Genomic DNA, 22,197 nt, shown 5'->3' with positions numbered 1-22,197 from the left:
TTTCTTTTTGTATTGAGGCAAGCTAAATAATGTGCTGGTACTGGATCGGAGGTTATAGGAGGTGGGAATAGCCGGGGAGAGCATTCTGCTCAGGTAGGGTGGAAGCTTTCTAGAAAAGCTCTTAAACACAAGGCTGGAAAGATGGAGGGTGCGTCTTGATTCCAGCAACAGCCAGTTTAGTTCTTTTAGCATGTCACAATGGTGGGTCCTGTAGTTACATTGTAGCACAAAGCAGCAGAACAAGTTATACAATGTGTTACGTTTATTAAGGTGAGTTTGCAGTGCATATACTACATCCCCATAATCCATGATAGGCATCAGCATTTGCTGTACAATCTTTTCCTTTACTGTAGGGCTGAGGCAGGATTTGTTTCTGTACAGGGCACCTTGTTTTGGATAAAGTTTAGATGCAAGTTTTTCTATGTAGAGGCCAAAAAATAGATTGGGGTCTAACAACATACCCAAGTATTTGAAAGAGTGGACTGCGGTCAGTGTGCAATTTGATTTTGTATTGTTGCATAGATGGGAATTTTAAAGTTTGTGTAATTTAGGTCCCGTTCCAAAGATCATTGTGACAGTTTAGTTTTGTCAGTGTTTAGGAAGAGTTTGCTTTTTGAGATCCACTTTTCTACCTCTGTGAACTGGTCTTGGAGCTGAGGCAGATCGGATTTGTTTGCATAGATTACTGTGTCATTTGCGTACATGTGTACAGTTGAGGATTTGCAGACATTAGGCAGATCATTTATAAATAAAGTGAATAGTTGGGGGCCGAGAATGGATCCTTGGGGAACACCACACGTGACTGGAAGAGGGAGGGAGTCTCTGTCACAAATTGAGACATATTGTGATCGATCCGATACATATGATCGAAACCAGGTTAGCGGACGATCACCAATACCTGAGTTTTTTAGTTTGAGCAGTAGAATGTTGTGGTCTACTGTGTCAAAGGCCTTTGCAAAATCAAGGAAAATAGCTCCAGTTAGGTCTTCTTGTTCCATGCCAGTTTGGATGTCGTTGCAAACTTTTAGAAGGGCAGTTGTAGTGGAGTGATTCAGGCGAAAACCTGATTGATCAGGGGTCAGATAGTTAGATTGTTGGTAATACTCAAATAATTGCATATGGACGCATTTTTCTAAGATTTTTGACAATACTGGGAGCAATTGGGCGATAGTTAGAAACCAAGGTTATCTCACCACTTTTATGGATAGGTACTACTCTTACAGTCTTGCAAAGTTTAGGTATGTATCCAGACACCAAGGATTCATTAATTAGAGTTGTGACAGGCTTAGCAGTTGCCGGCGCACTGAACTTCAACAGCATTGCTGGGATTTGATCAGGTCCAGACTGGTATTTCATTTTTAGATTATTAAGGTGTTTTTTAATGACATTGATGGGTACAGGTCTAAAATGTAACTTCTCTATATTGCAGATTTAGTGGAGCCTGATCCACATTTGTAGTTTCAGGATGTGTTTAATTTATCAGTTTGTCAATCAGGGTGGTGGAGCATCTGACAAAATAATTGTTAAAGGCATTTGCTACTTCTAAGGGAAGTTGCAGGGTTTGGTTGTCCACTTTGACAGTGGAGGGTTGGGAGTGGATTGGTGGAGTTTGTAAGTTATTTATGACTTTCCAAAACTTTCAAGGGTTTGATATGTTATTGTTCAGATTTTCACAGAAATATTGGGCCTTGGCCAATTTTGTTTGTTTACTTGCATATATTTCGCCATTGTCTACATACACAGTGATCGTTCATAGAGCCAGTATGCTTGAACTTTGACCACAATGAATCCCGAAACTGGTACATTTGAATGAGGTCAGCTGTGATCCAATTCAAATGTGCTCCTTTTGCTCTCACCTTAAAGGGACAGTATACACTCATTTTCATATAACTGCATGTAATAGACACTACTATAAAGAATAAGATGCACAGATACTGATATAAAAATCCAGTATAAAACTGTTTAAAAACTTACTTAGAAGTTCTAAGTTTAACTCTGTTGAAAGGGTGGCTGGAAAGCCCACTGCAAGTGGAAAATAAGACACTCCCCCTTCTTTTGCATATGAAAAGACCCTTTACACAAACAGGAGCAAGCTGGAGAAGGTAGCTGACGATATTCACATAAAACTTTGGGGCTTGGTTAGGAGTCTGAAAATCAGAGCAATGTTACTTAAAAATAAGCAAAACTATACATTTTAAAAAAAAAAAAACTTTATGTGCTTTATAAATAGATCATCTACAAAACATTTATGCAAAGAAAAAATGAGTGTATAATGTCCCTTTAAGCAGCGGGGCATGCAAATTCCAAACCTGTAGGAGTTCGGACTGAAAGAATTCAACTGCATAGTCTAAATCTGGGATTAGGTTTAATCTATGCCAGGGGAGGTTCTTCATGTAATTTAGAAATGATTGAAGATTACATTTTTTGAAGGACCTGGTGATTTTAACCTTGGGAGAGGATTTATTTTGCGCACGCAGTACACTAAGCAGTGGTCACTGAAACTGTTAGGGAGAACACCTGCCTCCTGGATTCGGTCAGGAGAAGTGGAGAGAATCCAATTGAGCAGGGTGTGATTATGGATTTTGATGTTTATACGAGTTGGGGAGGAGGTTAATTGCGTTAGCTGCAAAGTCTTAAACAGCGAGCAAGAACTATTATTTTTAGGATTCAGTCAATCAATATTAAAATCTCCAAAAATCAAAATTTAACTTTTTGGGTTTTGAGCTATGGTTTCACTAAGGAGATGTGCTATGTCAGAAAGGGAATGCACAGGGAGCTAGGTGGGCGGTAGATTTCTGCAACAATGATTGATTTACTGCACAGGATCTCAGTTGTGCCAGAAAGGAAATCAAAGGTGTCAGGAGAGCTAGATTTTTGTAAGGGGGTGTACTTTGTGGAATTGTCAACATAAATTACAATGCCGCCTCCTCTCTTTGCTCTGTCATTTCTATGGCATGAATACCCATGTATTGCAATGGCAGAGTCAGGTATTTTTGCAGTTAGCCACGATGCAGAGATCACAATGATTTTGGGCTTGTATTGTAAACACCATGCATGCTTGCAGTGCATCAATTTTTGGTAGTAAGCTGCAGATATTACAGTGCACAAAGGAGAGGCCTGTTTTAGCTGGAAGGCTAGTAATAGAATTTGTTGGGGGACCAGGGTTAGACTCTACATCATTTGCAAGGGCAAGTAACATAAGGAATAGGAATTTGGACATAATTTTTGTTTGGCCATATAGTGAATGGGATACTTTATAATTTTGTGAGGTGGGGGTAGGAAGGTTATTTTTTATAACTCTCCACCAGCACTCAGCAGATAAGTTACAGCAACAGAGCAGGCCATGGTGTATGATAATTTGTTTTCCAGTTTGAGGTGTGTGCGTATGGTTAGTGAGAAAAGGGTTATTAAGAATAACAGTATGGTCATATTTGGATTCATATTAGTGGTATGATGTGTGTAGATGAAAATAAAATGAAAAATAATAATAAAAAAATAAATTAATTATTAAAAATAAAAAATTTTATTAAAAATTAAAAATATAAAAAAAATATATATATAAAATATACAAATGTATTAGTACATATTGGCCTAGATTATAAGTGGAGCGCATAATTGGGCAGCAAATTAAAAATATATATGTTTGAATATGAACATAGATATGTAAGTGTTTATATGTGTATATATACACATATTAACAAATAAATATATATGTATATAAGCAAATACATATATATTTACATAGAGGTTAAGTCCCCATTCCATGTCACTTTAACCCCTTATAACTGTTTTGTGCAGTTTTTTATTAAATAAATAAAAATGGTCATATTTTTATTTATATAAAACTGTCCACTTTATTTTGGGGGTAATAAAGGCACATTTTTTAATTAACCAGATGTCTGACCTCTGGTTAATTGAGCTAAGCGCAAAGTGCCCTTTGTATAGGCTGGTTATGTAACGTGCGCCCGTAAAGGGGCAAACTTCTAATCTAGCCCTTTATGTATAAAATATTAGAGTCAACATAATTCTCAATAATTCATATGATTTTATTGAACATGTGTGTTTCATATGTATTTTAAATGGGATACATTTTGAAATACTAGTTGTAAAGGGCATTTAACCCTTTAAACCTAGCCATTATTATGCTCATTGTGTGCTATAATTTTTGTGGTTAGCAAGTGCAAACAAAAGTGTTAGTTATGCAAAACTGGGGAATGGTTAATATCTAACTTTTTAAACAATAAACATTTTCAATTAGACTTTCTCTATAGTTTAATACTAAGAGCGCAATTTATCAAATGGTTGACAAATAATGTTCCCAGCTAGGGAACCTGTCTGTTGCCCACATTTAGTTTTGTACAAGAATGTGCTTATGCAGTGCTGCCCCTTGCTCTCTGGCAACCTATCATGCAAGAGCATGGCCTGTCAGTCATTTCAAACGAGTTTGCACCTCCGGGGCTCTAAAAGCTGCACCCATAGCTTGAAACTGCAGCCCAGTTTGGTATCTAGTACTAAACAGAAGCAAAGCATGATTGACATAGTAACAATCACAAATTAAAATACTTTAAAGTTGTTGTGGGATACTAACATTCCTACAGAACTATTTAGTATTTTACACTCTCCAAATGTGCATATTTTTTTAAAGGGACAGTCTACTCCAGAATTTTTATTGTTTAAAAAAATACACAATCCCTTTATTACCCATTCCCTAGTTTTGCATAACCAACACGGTTATATTAATATGCTTTTTATCTCTGTGATTATCTTGTATCTAAGCCTCTGCAGACTGCTTCTTATTTCATTTCTTTTGACAGACTTGCATTTTAGCCAATCAATGCTGCCTCATAAGTAACTCCATGGAGTGAGCACAATGTTATCTATATGGGACACATGAACTAGCACTGTCAAGCTGTGAAAAAAATGTCAAAATGCAGATGTGACCGTTAGAATTTAGCATATAAGCCTACCTAGGTTTAGTTTTTAATAAAGAATACCAAGAGAACAAAGCAAATTTGATGATAAAAGTAAATTGGAAAGTTGTTTAAAATTGCATGTCCTATTTGAATCATGGACATTTTGACTAGACTGTCCATTTCAGAAAAAGGATTTATTAAATTCCATTGAGTATCTATTTGCAGTTGTAAAAAGAAAAACTGCTTTAGAACCTAGGTAGTATAATAGTATTTTATAGCACATTCACTAGTGAAAAGCTTAAATCATTTGCAAAGTTTTCAGAATTCAATACCTTTTGAGCTTTGAAAATATTGTATTACAGCAGCTACAGCTTAACATCTTACACCTTCTTGGCTAGGAAATAGGTTCCCATTGGTGTATGCAAAGATAGGGCTGCTTGCATAATATTATTTTTGCATTATGTTATACCAGACGTGTCACAGTGACATGACTTTCAGCACCTTAATTACAATGTATGAATATAAATTTGAACATCAATTTAAATTACATTCATTATTTTCCATTGGAGTCTTGCTATGCTTTCTCAATAAAAAAAAAAAATTAAGAGCAGGAAGGTATATATATATTTTTTTTTAAAAAAATTATTTATTTTTTTAAACCTTGATTTAGTAACTAAGATACCTATGCTTGTTATCTATCAATTTATAGTTTTATTAGCCTTTTAACTACAAATACAAAGTTTTCTCGTTGGAAATAAAACATCAATGATTTATTTTTCAGTTATTTTAGAGATTTTCATTGGATTCCTTATTAAATACGGACTCTAAGATGACAATATGTCAAATAGCTACTGCAAATTTGATGACATTTAAATGGTGAAGCTGAAATTGTAAAGCATAGCCAGCACTCAAGAGAAACCCAACAAAAATGCAGAGATGCCATTATCTACCTCATTTTATTGCTGGAGTTAGTTTAATTGGCCATTGCCTCACTTCTCAAATTCAAGATGGCAACATTTCATTTTGCTGTCACTAATAATGATGTGGTTATCTTACAACCATCATTTTTATGCCTTTATATAGTAATACAAAAATTGTGTTAGATACATGAAAGTTTATACAGATTAAATATGTTTCTTCCTTTAACATTAACCCTTTCAGTTCCGTGTACGAGCACTGGTACGTCCGTCTCAGTTTGGAGGTGAAGCCTGCGCAGGGCAGTTGGTTGATTCCAGAGTATGCAATCCTTCAAAGATTTGTAATATTGAACAGGAAGACTGCTCTGAAAAATTCAAGTGTGACTCAGGTAATTTTATATGGTGACTGACCGCTACACATATTACATAACAATGTGGGTATCATTTCACAATAGAGTGTAGTTCCATAAAGGGAGTATGTTTACTCCCAAGTGTCTGCATATTTCAAAGGCCTTCACAATTGTTTTCTGACACAGCTGTCCATATTATATGGCTTTGCTCCCATCCATGTGCTGTTACACAGATAATATAGGTGGCACCCACTTTCCCAACTTCCCTAGGAGCTCAACTTGAAAAATCACATAGTTACCATATGGTTGTCCCCACAAAATAAACCATGGATTACTTATTAGCCTAAAAGTTAAAGAGATTATGCACTCAAACAAGCAACTGCTAAGAGTTAATTGTATTCAAAGCACCTGCAGGAACACTTTGTCGTATGGGCCCAGCTCTCTCCCACCCACACCCCATTGGGAAGTTGCTGCTTTTCTTTAGCTAATACTACATTATCAAAATTTGCAGTGTATCTTTCTGAAGGCAAAAGCAGCTACTTCAAATGACATAATAAAGGTAAATGAGCTATTTTAAAACATTATAATACACTTAAAGGAACATGAAACCCACATTTTTTCTTTCATGATTTAGAAAGAGAATGCAATTTTAAACATCTTTCTAATTTACTTCTATTATCTAATTTGTTTTATTCTCTTGATATTCTTTGCTGAAAAGCATATCTAGATATGTTCAGTAGCTGTTGATTGGCTGCTGCACATAGAAGCCTCATGTGATTGGCTCACCCATGTGCATTGCTTTTTCTTCTAATAAGGATATCTAAAAAATGAAGCAAAATAAATAATAGAAGTAAATTGTAATGTTGTTTAAATTTGTATGTTCTATCTGAATCATGAAAGAAAGATTTTGGGTTTACTGGCCCTTTAAGCAGGTAAAATGGAGATACATTTAGCATACAATATCTCTGTAACTATCTAATCAACTCAAGCTTAAAGGGATATGAAATCAATTTTAAACAACTTTCTAATTTATTCTATTCTCAATTTTTCTTGGTTCTCTTGATATTCTTTTGTTGAAAAGCAGGGATGTATGCTTAGGAACATGCCCATTTCTGGAGCACTATATGGCGGAAGTTTTGAAAGAATGTTATTATTTGCAAGCCCACTAGAGGGCAGCACTATTTCCTGCCATGTAGTTCCAGACACCGACCTAGGTATCTCTTCAACAAAGAATTTTATTGGAACAAAGCAAATTTGATAATAGATGTAAATGGTAAATTTGTTTAAAATTGTAAGCGCTCTCTGAATCATACAATAATTTTTTGGGGTTCACATCCCTTTAAAAAGCCCTTTAACAATAACTTGCAGATTCGAACACCCCCAATTAACATATTGTTTACCAGACGTAGCGCTGATGATAGGCACAACTTTATTGGAAAACTGTATCAATTTATACAGAATATAACAGGTAACAGGTCAAGCTGCTACTGTTTAGATGAATTTTATTTTTAGTTGTTTGGTAAAGTTCTGTTATCTTCCTGTTTTGTACAGGATTCGTGTTTTTGCTGCAGTGCTGGAGAAGACTGTTATTGCCTTTTGATAAAAAATAAATATTGTTTAAATTCATTATTTTATTTGCATTTAAACAACAGGTCGCTGCATACCCAAAAATCTTCAGTGTAACGGAGACAATGACTGCGGTGATAATTCAGATGAAAGGGGTTGTAGGAAAAAGAGTTTGTGCAAAAGAAGTTTTGAGAACATACCTGGAGTTCAGTTGATGGGGAATGGGTAAATTGCATTTAGATCTAATTTCTTCATATAACATGTACAGCTAGTAACCTAATTATTTCAGTGTTCTATATATATGTAGTCTTGTAACTAGTCATAGTATAATCTTTAATTAAATAAAAAAAATGTCCTGTATAAATTGCTAATTGTACTTAGGACATAATAAACTAAAAAATAAATTTAAAAAATACTCTTTTTTGATGAAAAGTTCTTAGACTGCTGAAATTGATATTAGAACTAGTTGGGAATGCAAATTTGTGCATAAACTAAACTCTTGTATAAAGTGCTCAGAGGCTGATATACTGGTGGACATGCTATACTGGTGAGCATGCTTTATTGGTGGGCATGCTTTATTGGTGGGCATGCTATAATGGTGACCATGCTATACTGGTGGTCATGCTATACTGGTTTTCATGCTATATTGGTGGTTATGCTATATTGGTTGGCATGCTATATTGGTGGGCATTCTATATTGGTGGACAGGCTATACTGGTTGGCATGCTATATTGGTGGGCATGCTATACTTGTGGTCATGCTATATTGGTGGTCATGCTATATTGGTGGGCAGTCTATATTGGTGGGCATGCTATACTGGTGAGGTTGCTATACTGGTGAGCTTGCTATACTTGTGGTCATGCTATACTGGTGGTCATGCTATACTTGTGGGCATGCTATACTGGTGGGCATGCTATACCGATGGCCTTGCCATACTGTTGGGCATGCTATACTGTTGGGCATGCTATACTGGTGGGAATGCTATACTGATGGGCTTGCTATACTGATTGGCATGCTATACTGATTGGCATGCTATACTTGTGGGCATGCTATACTGGTGGGCATGCTATAATAGTAGGCATATTTAACTGGTGGGCATGCTATACTGGTAGGCATGCTATACTGGTGGGCATGCTATACTGATGGCCTTGCCATACTGTTGGGCATGCTATACTGGTGGGAATGCTATACTGATGGGCTTGCTATACTGATTGGCATGCTATACTGATTGGCATGCTATAATTGTGGGCATGCTATACTGGTGGGCATGCTATAATAGTAGGCATATTTAACTGGTAGGCATGCTATACTGGTGGGCATGCTATACTGGTGGGCATGCTATACTGGTGGGCATGCTATACTGGTGGGCATGCTATACTGGTGGGCATGCTATACTGATGCGCATGCTATACTGATTGGAATGCTATACTGGTGGGCATGCCTTCAGGAGAATAAAGAAAACTATGCTCAATCAAACACAGTAACATTCATAAAAAAAATCTTATATATTTTAAGAGAGGCTTTCTCAGTTCCAACAGTAAACAAATAGGAATGCACATCATGTAAATTGCCTGCTTTTTTCTGTAATTAACGTTAGCAAATTTTACTTTTCCCCTTTACCAAGAGGGTTTAGAGACCTAGAGGGTTATTTATCAAGCCTTCAACCGCGAATAAGCTGGAATTAAGCAGCGTAATTGTGGTGAGCTTGATTCGACCTAGTTATCAAAGCCTACAGACCGGCAAAAGTTGAAATTTGTGACTTAACATACAATCCGCCGGTCTCAATCTGACGCAGATCGATGCTTACGTCATTACAGATGTTCCGAATACACATTTGGCTCTGACACTTTTTCCCATTTATCAAATTTCTAACAGGTACGCTTGCGGCTATTCCGGCCCAGCGTACCTGGTTTTCAATCCGCCACCCTGGAGGCTGCGGATGCCATAGGAATCAATGGGAGTCGGAAAGCAGTGAAAGCTTATGTTCAATGCTGCCAGATAGCCCATTGATTTCTATGGTAGAAAACCAATTACGTTTACACCTAACACCCTAACATAAACCCTGAGTCTAAATACCCCTAATCTGCCACTCCGACATCGCCGCCACCTACATAATGTTATTAACCCCTATCCCGCCGCTCCCGGACCCCACCGCAACTAAATAAATGTATTAACCCCTAAACCCCTGGCCTCCCACATCACTACCACTTACTAAACCTATTAACCCCTAACCTGCCAGCCCCCAACATCACCATAAACTAAATTAAGCTATTAACCCCTTAACCTAACAACCCGCTAACTTTACATTAAAATTACAACATCCCTATCTTATAATAAATTTAAACTTACCTGTAGAATTAAATTAAACTATTAATTAACCTACCCTAACTTTTATACTAAAATTACATTAAACTATATTAAACTATTAATTAACCTACCCTAACTATTATACTAAAATTACATTAAACTACCAATTCAATTAACTATATTACATATTTAAAAACCTAACCCTACTCAAATGATTTAAATCTACAATTAAAAATTAGTAAATTACAAAAAAAAATAAACTATAAGTTACAAAAAATAAAAAACAGTTACAAAAAATAAAAAACACTAAGTTACAAAAAATTAAAAACCACAGTATCAAAAATAAAAAAGAATTACACCTAATCTAATAGCCCTATCAGCGCCTTTTGCGGGGCATTGGCCCAAAGAAATCAGCTCTTTTACCTGTAAGAAAAAAATACAAACACTCCCCCAACAGTAAAACCCACAACCCACACATCCAATCCCCACAAATAAAAACCCTATCTAAAAAACCTAAGCTCCCCATTGCCCTGAAAAGGGCATTTGTATGGGCATTGCCCTTAAAAGGGCATTTAGCTATTTTACTGCCCAGACCCTACTCTAAAAATAAAACCCACCCAAAAAAACATTAAATAAACCTAACACTAACCCCCGACGATCCACTTACAGTTTTGAAGTTCCGCTTGAAGGATCCATCCAGCCGGCAAGAAGTCTTCATCTGGGCGGCCTCTTCCCTCTTCATCCAGACAGCGAAGTCTTCATCCATGCAGCCTCTTCTATCTTCATCCATCCATCCGGCGAGGAGCGGGTGGATGGGAACAGCCAATAGGATTTTAGCGGGTCTAATCCTATTGGTTGATTGGAACCTTTCAACCAATAGGAATGCAAGGGATGCCATCTTGGATGACGTCACTTGCATTCAAGATCCAGTTTATGGCGGAGACCGTATTGAAGAGGAGCTCCTTGTCGGATGTCTTCAGGATGGACCCGCTCTGCGCTGGATGTCTTCAGGATGGACCCGCTCCTTGCCGGATGGATGAAGATAGAAGAGGCTGCATGGATAAAGACTTTGCCGTCTGGATGAAGATGGAAGAGGCTGCCCGGATGAAGACTTCTTGCCGACTGGATGGATCCTTCAAGCGGAACTTCAAAAAACTGTAAGTGGATCGTCGGGGGTTAGTGTTAGGTTTATTTAAGGTTTTTTTGGGTGGGTTTTATTTTAGAGTAGGGTCTGGGCAGTAAAAGAGCTAAATGCCCTTTTAAGGGCAATGCCCATACAAATGCCCTTTTCAGGGCAATGGGGAGCTTAGGTTTTTTAGATAGGGTTTTTATTTGGGGGGATTGGTTGTGTGGTTGTGTGGGTGGTGGGTTTTACTGTTGGGGGGGTGTTTGTATTTTTTCTTACAGGTAAAAGAGCTGATTTCTTTGGGGCAATGTCCCGCAAAAGGCCCTTTTAATGGCCATTGGTAGTTTATTGTAGGCTAGGGTTTTTTTTTATTTTGGGGGGGGGGCTTTTTTATTTTGATAGGGCTATTAGATGAGGTGTAATTCTTTTTTTTTATGATACTGTGGTTTTTTATTTTTTGTAACTTAGTGTTTTGTTTTTTTTGTAACTTAGCGTTTATTTTTTTTGTAATTTAGTAATTTTTAATTGTAGATTTACATAATTTGAGTAGGGTTAGGTTTTTAAATATGTAATATAGTTAATTTAATTGGTAGTTTAATGTAATTTTAGTATAATAGTTATTTAGTTGTGGTGGGGTCCGGGAGCGGCGGAATGGGGGTTAATACTTTTATTTAGTTGCGGTGGGATCCGGGAGCGTTTGGATAGGGGTTAAAAATTTTAGTATAGTGGCTGTGTTTAGTGACAGGGTATAAATAAAGTTGGTAAAAAGCAGAATAGCAGCGAGATCGATGACTGATAGTTAACAACTGTCGGCTGCTCATCGCCCCGTACTTGGTGGGCGGCTTTTTGCCGGCTTTTTTAATAAATATGGAGATCGTATTCAGGTCCGCGGCCGCGATGTTAGGCGATGTTAGGCAAACGTATTGGTGCCGTCGAATGCAAGAAAGTTGACGGCTTGATAGATAGGCCTCCTAGGATCTGATTCTCTAAAACTCACCGAAAAATCAAGAAATCATCAGATTATTTTAGTGAGCATCATATTGTAAAGTAAGTATCTCTCCTTAACATAAAGCATATTAGTGGTTTTCCCATTAGAGCAGCCTTTGACTGATCACAAGAGAAATCAGGAGTACAGATGTGACCAGGCTTTTTAAAGGGTGAAAGGGAAACAGAAAAGTCCAACCACAGTAAATAAAATCCTTTATTTCTTTGTATGGGTCAAGGTGAAACAGAACACAACATTTCAAGATCAAAAGCTTGACATGATTAAGGGCTTTTAAGCTTGAAACATTGACGGGGCATGAATGATATAAGTTAATTTATTATCAATGTCATATACGCCAGCAATAGCTTTTAATAGAAGCATGTCAGCATTTAAGGCCCAATTATATAAACTTCGCCGAATCAGAAGTACTTTTTTGCCCACCCTCGCAGTAGCTGCCCTGGTAGAATTATCGTAAAAAAAGGGCAGTTCCTGCTATTGAAAGAAATGGAGCTAACTAACTGGAAAGGGGAACTTTGCTCCTTAGAATGAAGTTAGCAGTAAGTAGGGGGCACAATTTATAAAAGTAAATCCTGCTGCCGATGTAAATCACATTATGCTGCTTTCTCTGCTCATATTCCTCTATTCATTTTGCCATAGTAGGTGTCCCATGATTTCTATTCATACTTTCTTTTTTATGTTTTTCTCTCTATCTTTCTCTGTGGGTTAAAGTATCTAAAAAAAGATCAGTCATTGCTACCAGATCTTTCTCAGGATTCTGGAAAAGCAAATCTTACATTGAGGTCTGTGTATCTCACTGAGGGAGTCACTATATTTCTGTATATAAAGGAGTTACACATACATTGCAATACAGTGCTCAATAAAATAAGCAGTTTAAAAGTTGGACAAAAAGTACAAAATACAAATTGTAACTTTAGAATACAAAGTAAACTCCATAATGAAAGTACAAAGTAGAAATCATAATTTCATAATACAAAGGAAAAACTGTAATGAAATATTAATTAAAAAGCATTATAAAAAAATAAAATAAAAAAAATGTAAAATTCTCTTTGTGCTTCAAAGATCAAAATACAGACTATAGTGAATCTCACATTCTGAGCGAGTGACCTGAAGATATGTGAATAAACGTTAAAGGGACAGTAGAGTCAAAATTAGTCTTTCATGATTTAGATAGCAAGCAGTTTTAAACAATTTTTCAATTAACTTCAATTATCAAGTTTGCTTTGCTCTTTTGGTATTCTTTGTTGAAGAGCAGGATCAGGAGCAGCGATGCACTACTGGGAGCTAGCTGAACACATATAGTAAGCCAATGACAAGAGGCATATTTGTGCAGCCACTAATTAGAAAATGGCTCCCAGCAGTAAATTGCTGCTCCTGAGCCTGAGAACAAAAAAAATTTGATCATAGAAGTAAAATAGAAAGTTGTTTAAAATCACATGCTCTGTCTGAATCATTAAAGTTTAATTTTGACTTTACTGTACCTTTCAAATAATTTAATGTGTATTTGCTTAAAAAAATTATCAGTACTGGTTGTGCTCTGCTTAATTTGCTCTCCCTATAAATTTCTCCACTCTCGCTACTTTTTAGAAAATTAAAGGGACAGTTTAGTCAAAATTAAACTTTCATGATTCAGATAGGGCATGTCATTTTAAACAACTTTCCATTTTATTTTTATCATCAAATTTGGTTTGTTTTCTTGTTATGCTTAGTTGAAAGCTAAACCTAGGTAGGCTCATATGCTAATTTCTTGAAGGTTGCCTCTTATCTGAATGCATTTGACAGTTTTTCACAGCTAGAGGGCATTAGTGCATCTGTGCTACATAGATAACATTGAGCTCACGTCCGTGGGGTTACTGATTGGCTAAATTGCAAGCCTGTCAAAAAAAGTGAAATAAAGGAGTAGTCTCCAGAGGCTTATAGACAAGGTAATCACAGAGGTAAAAATTGTATTAATATAACCGTGTTGGTTATGCAAAACTTGGGAAGGGGTAATAAAAGGATTATCTATCTTTTTAAACAATAACAATTCTGGAGTATACTGCCCCTTTAAGCTTACCTTACTTTTGTAATATATGCAAAGTGGTATAAAATTCAGTCAGTTATGTTTTAAGTACAGGAGATCCTAATGCCTATACTTAAAGGGACACTCAAGTCAAAATTAAACTTTCATGGTTCAGATGGAGCAGCAGTTTTAAACTACTTTCCAATTTACTTCCATTAACAAAATGTGCACAGCCTTTTTATATTTACACTTTTTTGAGTCACCACCTCCTACTGAGCATGTGCAGGAATTCACAGAATATATTTATATGCATTTGTGATTGGCTGATGGCTGTCACATGATACAGAGGGAATGGAAATAGACAAATTTGTCACAAAAAAATCTACCACTCATTTGAAGTTTAGACTAAGTGCTATTGCATTGCCTTGTTATCATGCATTTGTTGATTATGGAAATCTACTGTATGTACTGGTCCTTTAAGCGTTCTTATTTTTACAGCTGGTATTACTGTTTGAAGGGACACAAAACCCATATGAAATGTATTACTTTTTTTGTCCCTGTATTTAATAAAGTGCTAAATTAATAATCTGGCTATCTTTCACTGAGCAATAGGGGCTAGATTACAAGTGAGGCGCAAACGGTTTTGCGGTAGCTCAATCGTGTTTTTGTGAGCCATTTTAATTTTGCTGATATTGCAAGTGAAGCGAAATCACGATTACACAGCAACTGGACTAGGTTCCTTCAGTTTCTTGTCCATGCTTAGTAGAGGACTTTTGCTGCAAAAACATGTGGCAATAGAACTTAAAGGGACATTAAACACTTTGAGGTGGATTTATAAAATAATAAATCACATATATAAAAGAAACTTTGCAATATACTTTAATTATTTATTTTGTCCCATTTTCCTGTAATTTCAATTTGAAATTGTGAGCTTTTCAGTTCCTGTTAGAAATGGAAGTGCAGAACACTGTTACATTCCACACAGCCATTGGCTGCACACTTTAGTGACCTTTTTATAACTGTATATAATTGGCCACAGCAGAGAAAGTAACCTAAGTTATAACATGGCAGCTCCCATTGTTTTTTAGACACTAAAACTTTAACACTTATTTTGTCAATATTTAAACAGCTAATAAAACTTTAAAAATACATCTACGTTATTCTCAGACTAATGTTTTCTTTGAATGCTTCGTTCTATATAGCATTTATTAAGAGTTTAAAGTTGTTTAAGATTTATAATGGTAGGGCCCTTATCTCACTAAAAGCAGTGCTCATTTTGCAAGAAAACAAGTAAGTTGTTTGCTTTTTTAACACAATCTGCTTCTTTATATTTACTTTTATTTAACATACTGTATATATACTGTGTATATATATATATATATATATATATATATATATATATAAACAAGCAAAGTGCACTCCAGATCCTGAACAACAATAGCTTCGGGTGCTAGTCAAAACCTAAACATAGCCAGAAAACAAGAAGCACTCCAGAAGTCTTTCAATAGTTTCACCTTTAATTAGTGAACGTTTTCGGGCAATAAACTGCCCGTCCTTGTAAGTTTGTAAGTTTGAGGACGGGCAGTTTATTGCCCGAAAACGTTCACTAATTAAAGGTGAAACTATTGAAAGACTTCTGGAGTGCTTCTTGTTTTCTGGCTATATATATATTTGTTTACTAAAGGAGCACTGCTTCATATTCTGTTAACTTGCCTTGTTTTTTATTGAATACATGTAGATCTTGTTTCCATTGCTGTTGTAAACCATGTATGGCGGTGTTAATAACTATTATCTCCATTACAGTCTGAGGAGATGTTTATGTTACACAGTTTAAAGCAGCAATGGTAACTAGTCCATACAAAATGATTACAGATTTAGATTTGTTAATTTATCAGCTTTGTTTATGCTTTATACATTGATGATCTTTTTTTTTCACCCCTAGGTTTAATTACCTATCTGCAGAAAGCCGAGGGGAAGTTCTAGATAATTCTTTCTTTGGAGGCAAATGTGTCACAATCATAGGGAATGGCACGGGGTCAAACAGAAAATTTTATAGGCAACCAGCAAATATTGAAAAAATGGATTTTGAGGTAAATATTTCAGTTTTCCATTATTAAATAATAATGTATGGCCTAGATTATGAGTTTTGCGTCATGGTGTGGTACGGCTATCACCGCTGAAAAATTGCCCATTGCGCTGAAATGGCCGGTAACGCATATTACGAGTCGCAGAGGTATAGGCTGTAACGCAAGCACTTTAGCCTTAACGTAACGTCTATTCCGCACTCAAAAAAATTACGTTTGAGTGCAGGATTTTCCATAGCGCCGTATTACAGGTTGTGAAATCCGGCTAAAATGCTTGCGTTTCAGCCTATACCAACACAATCCATTCCGCCATCTGAGACCAGTAGTTATGGATTTTGCAAAACAAAAATGTTTCACAAAACTCATAACTAAAATGTTACAAAGTACACTAACACCCATAAACTACCTATTAACCCCTAAACCGCCACCCCCACCGCATGGCAAATACTATAATAAACCTATTAACCCCTAATCCGCCGCCCCCACATCGCAACTATTAAATAAACCAATTAACCCCTAATCCATCACCCACATCGCCAACACTAAATAAATCTATTAACCCCATAATCCGCAGCTCCCCAACATCGCCGACACTAAATAAAATTATTAACCCCTAATCTGCCACCCCCGACATTGCTGAAACTAAATAAACCTATTAACCTCTAAACCGCCGGCCCACCACATCGCAACTAATAAATAAACCTATTAACCCCTAAACCACCATCCCCCACATCACAAAACACTAAAAATATTACCAATTAAAAAACCTAAATTACACATTAAAAAAAAAATAAAAAAGATCTAACATTACAAAAAATAATAAACACTAAATTACGAAAAATAAAAAACTCTAAGATTACAAAAATAATAAACGAAATTATCAAAAATAAAAATAATTACACCTAATCTAATAGCCCTATAAAAATAAAAAAGTCCCCCAAAAATAAAAAAGCCCCCCAAAATAAAAACACCCCCTAACCTACAATAAACTACAAATAGCCCTTAAAAGGACCTTTTGTAGGGCATTGCCCTAAGTTAAACAGCTCTTTTACCTAGAAAAAAAATACAAAGTCCCCCCCCAACAATAAAACCCCCCACCCAACCAACCCCCCAATATAAAAAACCTAAGTCTAAAAAAACCTAAGCTACTAATTGCCCCTATTTGTATGGGCATTCAGCTCTTTTACAAGCCCAAATCTTAAAAAAAAAAAACACTAACCCCAGAATATCTTCTCACGGTTCCTGAAGTCCGGACATTCATCTCCATCCAGGCGGCAAGAAGTCTTCATCCAGGCGGCGAGAAGTCTTTATCCAGGTGGCAACATCTTCATCCATCGCAGGGGCGTCTTCTATCTTCATACCGGCTGCGCGGAGATGAGCTATAAAGGACCAGCGATGACATCCTGTGCGGATCGTCCTCTTCATACGATCACCGCCATACACAGAAGTTGAATGCAAGGTACCCGTTTAAAAATGGCGTACCTTGCATTCCTATTGGCTGATTTGATTCTTCAAATTCAAAACAGCCAATAGGAGGAGAGCTACTGAAATCCTATTGGCTGATTTGAACAGCCAATAGGATTTCAGTAGCTCTCATCCTATTGGCTGTTCAAATCAGCCAATAGGATTTCAGTAGCTCTCATCCTATTGGCTGATTTGAATTTGAAGAATCAAATCAGCCAATAGGAATGCAAATTATACATTTATTAGCATAATTATTTCTCTTATTTTTTGCTGGATTATAGATTATTTGTATTATTAGCAACATTTTACAGTTATGGGCCCCTATTCCAGCTATTTTAAAGGGATCTTTTAATGACTTTTTTTTATTATTATTATTATAATTGTTATTTATTTATAAAGCACCAACAGATTCCGCAGCACTGTCCATGGGTACAAAGATAAAAGTACAATGGAGAAACAATACAATAAAAGACAACATTTTACAGACAGACACAGGGGGAATTAAGGGCCCTATTCCTGTGGTAACTTGCAATCTAGATGGGTAGGAGGATAGGAAACAAGAGGTGGGGACTGCAGAGGTGAGAATGATATTAGTGAGGAGATAGATGAGGACAACTGTTAGGTAAGTGAAAATCATTTGTTACTGAATCGGGTAGTAAGCTTCCCTGAACAAAAAGGTCTTTAGGGAGCGTTTAAAGGAGGACAGGTTAGGGGAATGTCTGAAAGCTCGAGGAAGAGCGTTCCAGAGGGTTGGTGCCGCCCAAGAGAAGTCCTGTAGTCTAGCATGGGAGGAGAGGATGGTAGAGGATGTAAGGAGCAGGTCATGGTTGGATCTTAGGAGGCGGGCTGAAGTATATTTGTTGATGAGTGAGGACAGGTATGTGGGGCACCGTTGGTGAGGGCTTTGTCAGTCAGGGTGAGGATTTTGAATTTAACTCTGCTGTGAATGGGGAGCCAGAGAGGTGTAACAGAACCAGAGCATCGGGAGAGGTGGATTAGCCTGGCAGAGGCATTTAGGATGGATTGAAGGGGAGAGAGGCAGGAGAGAGGGAGGCCAGTTAGTAGGTTATTACAGTAGTCAAGTCGGGAAAAAAATTACCAGGGAGTGGATTAGCTGTTTAGTATTTTCAGCGCTCAGAAACTGATGAATTTTGTAGATACTGTGTAGGTGGTTGCGGCAGGATGAAAAGAGCAATTAGATGTGGGGAATGAAGGACAGGTTTGAGTCAAGTGTGACTCCAAGGCAGCGGACTTAAGGTGATGGGGAGATAATGGTGCCGCCAACAGTGATAGAAAAATTAAAAACTGGAGTAGAGTTAGAGGAGGGAGGAATAGAAGTAGTTCGGTCTTGGACATGTTTATTTTTAGGTGGTAAAGGCCATCCAGGAGGAAATGCCAGATAAGCAGTCGCTGATGTGAGAATCAACAGAAGGAGAGAGTGCAGGGAGTCATTTGATGATCAGCAAACTACTTTAGAAGTCATTTCCACATCATCAGACATCATCAGGCTTTTAAAGTCATCCGCTAAGGTATGAAAAAGTCTGTGTGATGACTTCAGAATGATTAGCAGATTATTTTGCTAAATACTTCACAAGCATGAACAGTCAACGAATGACTCTATATGACTAGTCTAAAGTCATCGATTACTTCAGAATGACTCCAGGAAGTTCATCCTTTTTGACTAGGGAACCTTCATTCACTTGTTCTGTCATTTCTATTTAAGTTTCCAAAACTTATTTTAGTTTCCTAACTAGAACACACAAAGTATTTTAACTTCGGATAATGATAAAGATAGGGCTAAGGATTTATTTTCATCCTTCCTTATTAAAATGAACAAGTTCTAGTTGAGTCATAAATAAAGACATTTGAGTTATTGGGATCCAATTTATGTTTTTTTTTATTTTCATCATTTTCATAATTCAACACTATGGTAAGGTAGTTACAGAGTAATCAATGCGTATTATTACAGAGTGATTGCACAATAGAAAGATACAGGGTTTCCTATATTTTGGTGATAAATAATTATATTAATTTACAAACAATGCCTATTGTAAAAGGGCCATATTTGTATGTGTATTCTTCCCAAATGAACTTAATGGCATAATAGTCATCTAATTTACGTGTTACATAATAATGATACTTTTCTAGTGATAAAGCTAGTGTGACTGAATTAATCCATTCAGAATTCGATGGTGTCTCTTTTTTCTTCCAATATCTATATTTAATCTATATTTAATTAATCCATTCACAATTTTATCTATATTTAGAGCAATGTGTCATTTTGCTGAGGCGTGTCATCCAGAGTTTACATTTTATTTTCTGGGATTTGTTAAATAGACAAATCATTAGGTCTCTGGGGATATCTGTGTCTAATACTCTAGTCATTTCCCTAGTTATTGTGTCCCAGAAATCGTTAATCCTGGGGCATTCCCACCAAATATGTGATGCTGTGCATGTCTGTCCGCAATCTCTCCAGCATAAAGCTTTTGACTTTGGGAATATCTGTGCTAATCTGTGGGGTGTGTAGTACCAAAAAGTGAGAAGTTTCATATTTGTTTCTTTGAATTTCATGGATTAAGAAGAAGAACTCATCCGTGATTATTATAGTATACTATTCTTTGCTTGTCAAAGTTAGGTTTATTTCCTTCTCCCACTTCTTGGTGTAGGAGGGGAGGGCTCTGGAGTGATATTGCAGGAGTATCTTATATGTTTGGGAGAGGTATCCTTTACTCAATTGCATACACATATTTTCAAACGGAGTTAGTGATCTAGTTATGTTAAATGTTTCTGGGTGAGTGTCTATAATGTGATTGAGCTGAAAGTATCTAAACCATTTGTTAAAGTAATCAATCCCTCTTTCTGTCAAGTCTCCCTTTGGGCGTAGTTTGCCTGTACAGAGCAAAATGGGAGTAATAAATGCATAGTATGGTTGTTTGAGGAGTTTAGGTTGGGCTTGTTATCAAAGGGGGGTGTATAGAGGATTAAGGTTAGGGGAGAAGATAATAGGTGGATAAGGTGGGAATTTGTTTGAGCAATTTTTCCCAGATATGAAAAGTTAATGCCGTTAACATGAAAGAGATTTTAATACCTTTCTTTTGGGATATTGGTGTACAGCATAAGCTACCAATATGCACTGTATCTGCCAAATTATTGTCAAGCCTAACCCATTCTTTATCTTTTTCATGTTGGCACTAGTTTATGATTCTTACCAGATGTGTTGCATATGTATAATAATCTAGAAGAGGGACACCCAATCCACCCTTCTCCTTTGACATGTACATAGTTCCAATTTATGGGTTTTTTGTTTGTTTTTAAATATATATTGAAGAGAGTGGGAACTAAATGTGTGGGGAAAAAAAGGGAAAATAGTAAAAATAACTAGTGGTTATGCAAGAAAACTGGCAGAAGTTATTCTACTTTTTACTGGGACCTTAAAGAGACATTAAACCCAAATTTTTTCTTTCATGCTTCAGGTAGAGAATACAATTTTAAACAACATTCCAATTTACTTCTATTATCTAATTTGCTTCATTCTTTAGATATACTTTGTTGAAGAAATAGCAACGCACATGTGTAAGCCAAACACACGAGGCATCTATGTGCAGCACCCAATCAGCAGTTACTGAGCCTATCTATATATGCTTTTCAGCAAAGAACATCAAGAGATTGAAGCAAATTAGACAATAGAAGTAAATTAGAAAGTTGTTTAAAATTGCATACTCTATCTGAATCATGAAAGAAAAAATGTGGAATTTATGTCCCTTTAAATACCGTAAATATTTATATTTTGCTTTTTTCATCAGATAAAAAATGAAGAAGATGATGTAGCATCGGCATACTACAACAGTTTGGTAAATTTCAATGATGGTAGCAGCTGGCATTCATCATCTTCATCTTCTTCAAGACGTAGATCTGGGATTCCCTATCTCTTTGGCAAAAAAAGTAACACGAGAGTAACTTCATCTTCATCTTTCAGAGAAGCGGTTCAGGCATCGTACAAAAAAGTAAGTAAGATTTGTTGATATAATCTGACGGTAAAACTTTACACATTTGTTTCCAATAAATAGTTATTGTGTTTAAAAAAATGTCTTTATAAATTTACTGAAAAAAGGTGTTGCACAGGTCTATGTGTATATAAATGTTTTCCAGGTATCTACATATTAAAGGGACAATGTACTGTAAAATTAGTTTATTGGTTAATGTGTGGCAAATGACTTGTTATACCAGCTTAAGATGTATGGAAAATGTCTCCTTTGGGTGTATTTTGTATATGAAATAGTTGTCTCTGCTAATTAAAACCACAACAATCAAATGGGTGGAGCTTCCAGGAAGAGCAGACCTCATTAAAGGGACAGTCTACACCAGAATTTTTATTGTTTTAAAAGATAGATAATCCCTTTATTACCCATTTCCCAGTTTTGCATAACCAACACAGTTATAACACAGTTATAATAATATACTTGCA

At 36.4% G+C, this 22,197-nt stretch overlaps 1 protein-coding gene across 3 annotated transcripts in view; it reads left to right on the top strand.

Annotated features, from left to right (window-relative positions):
- The window catches only part of LOC128648516 (complement component C6), a 119,287-nt gene that overhangs the window by 36,524 nt on the left and 60,566 nt on the right, over positions 1 to 22,197 (top strand). For all 3 annotated transcript variants that reach the window (XM_053701235.1, XM_053701236.1, XM_053701234.1), the window contains exons 4-7: positions 6,075 to 6,219; positions 7,833 to 7,971; positions 16,127 to 16,274; positions 21,536 to 21,736. In XM_053701235.1, coding sequence (XP_053557210.1) covers positions 6,075 to 6,219; positions 7,833 to 7,971; positions 16,127 to 16,274; positions 21,536 to 21,736 — 633 coding nt within the window. The remainder of the gene's footprint in view (positions 1 to 6,074; positions 6,220 to 7,832; positions 7,972 to 16,126; positions 16,275 to 21,535; positions 21,737 to 22,197) is intronic.

This window comes from Bombina bombina, chromosome 2, assembly GCF_027579735.1.
Source record: "Bombina bombina isolate aBomBom1 chromosome 2, aBomBom1.pri, whole genome shotgun sequence".
NCBI lineage: Eukaryota > Metazoa > Chordata > Amphibia > Anura > Bombinatoridae > Bombina > Bombina bombina.
Note: the sequence above shows the minus strand (reverse complement) of the source record. Positions and strands in the feature narration are given on the sequence as shown.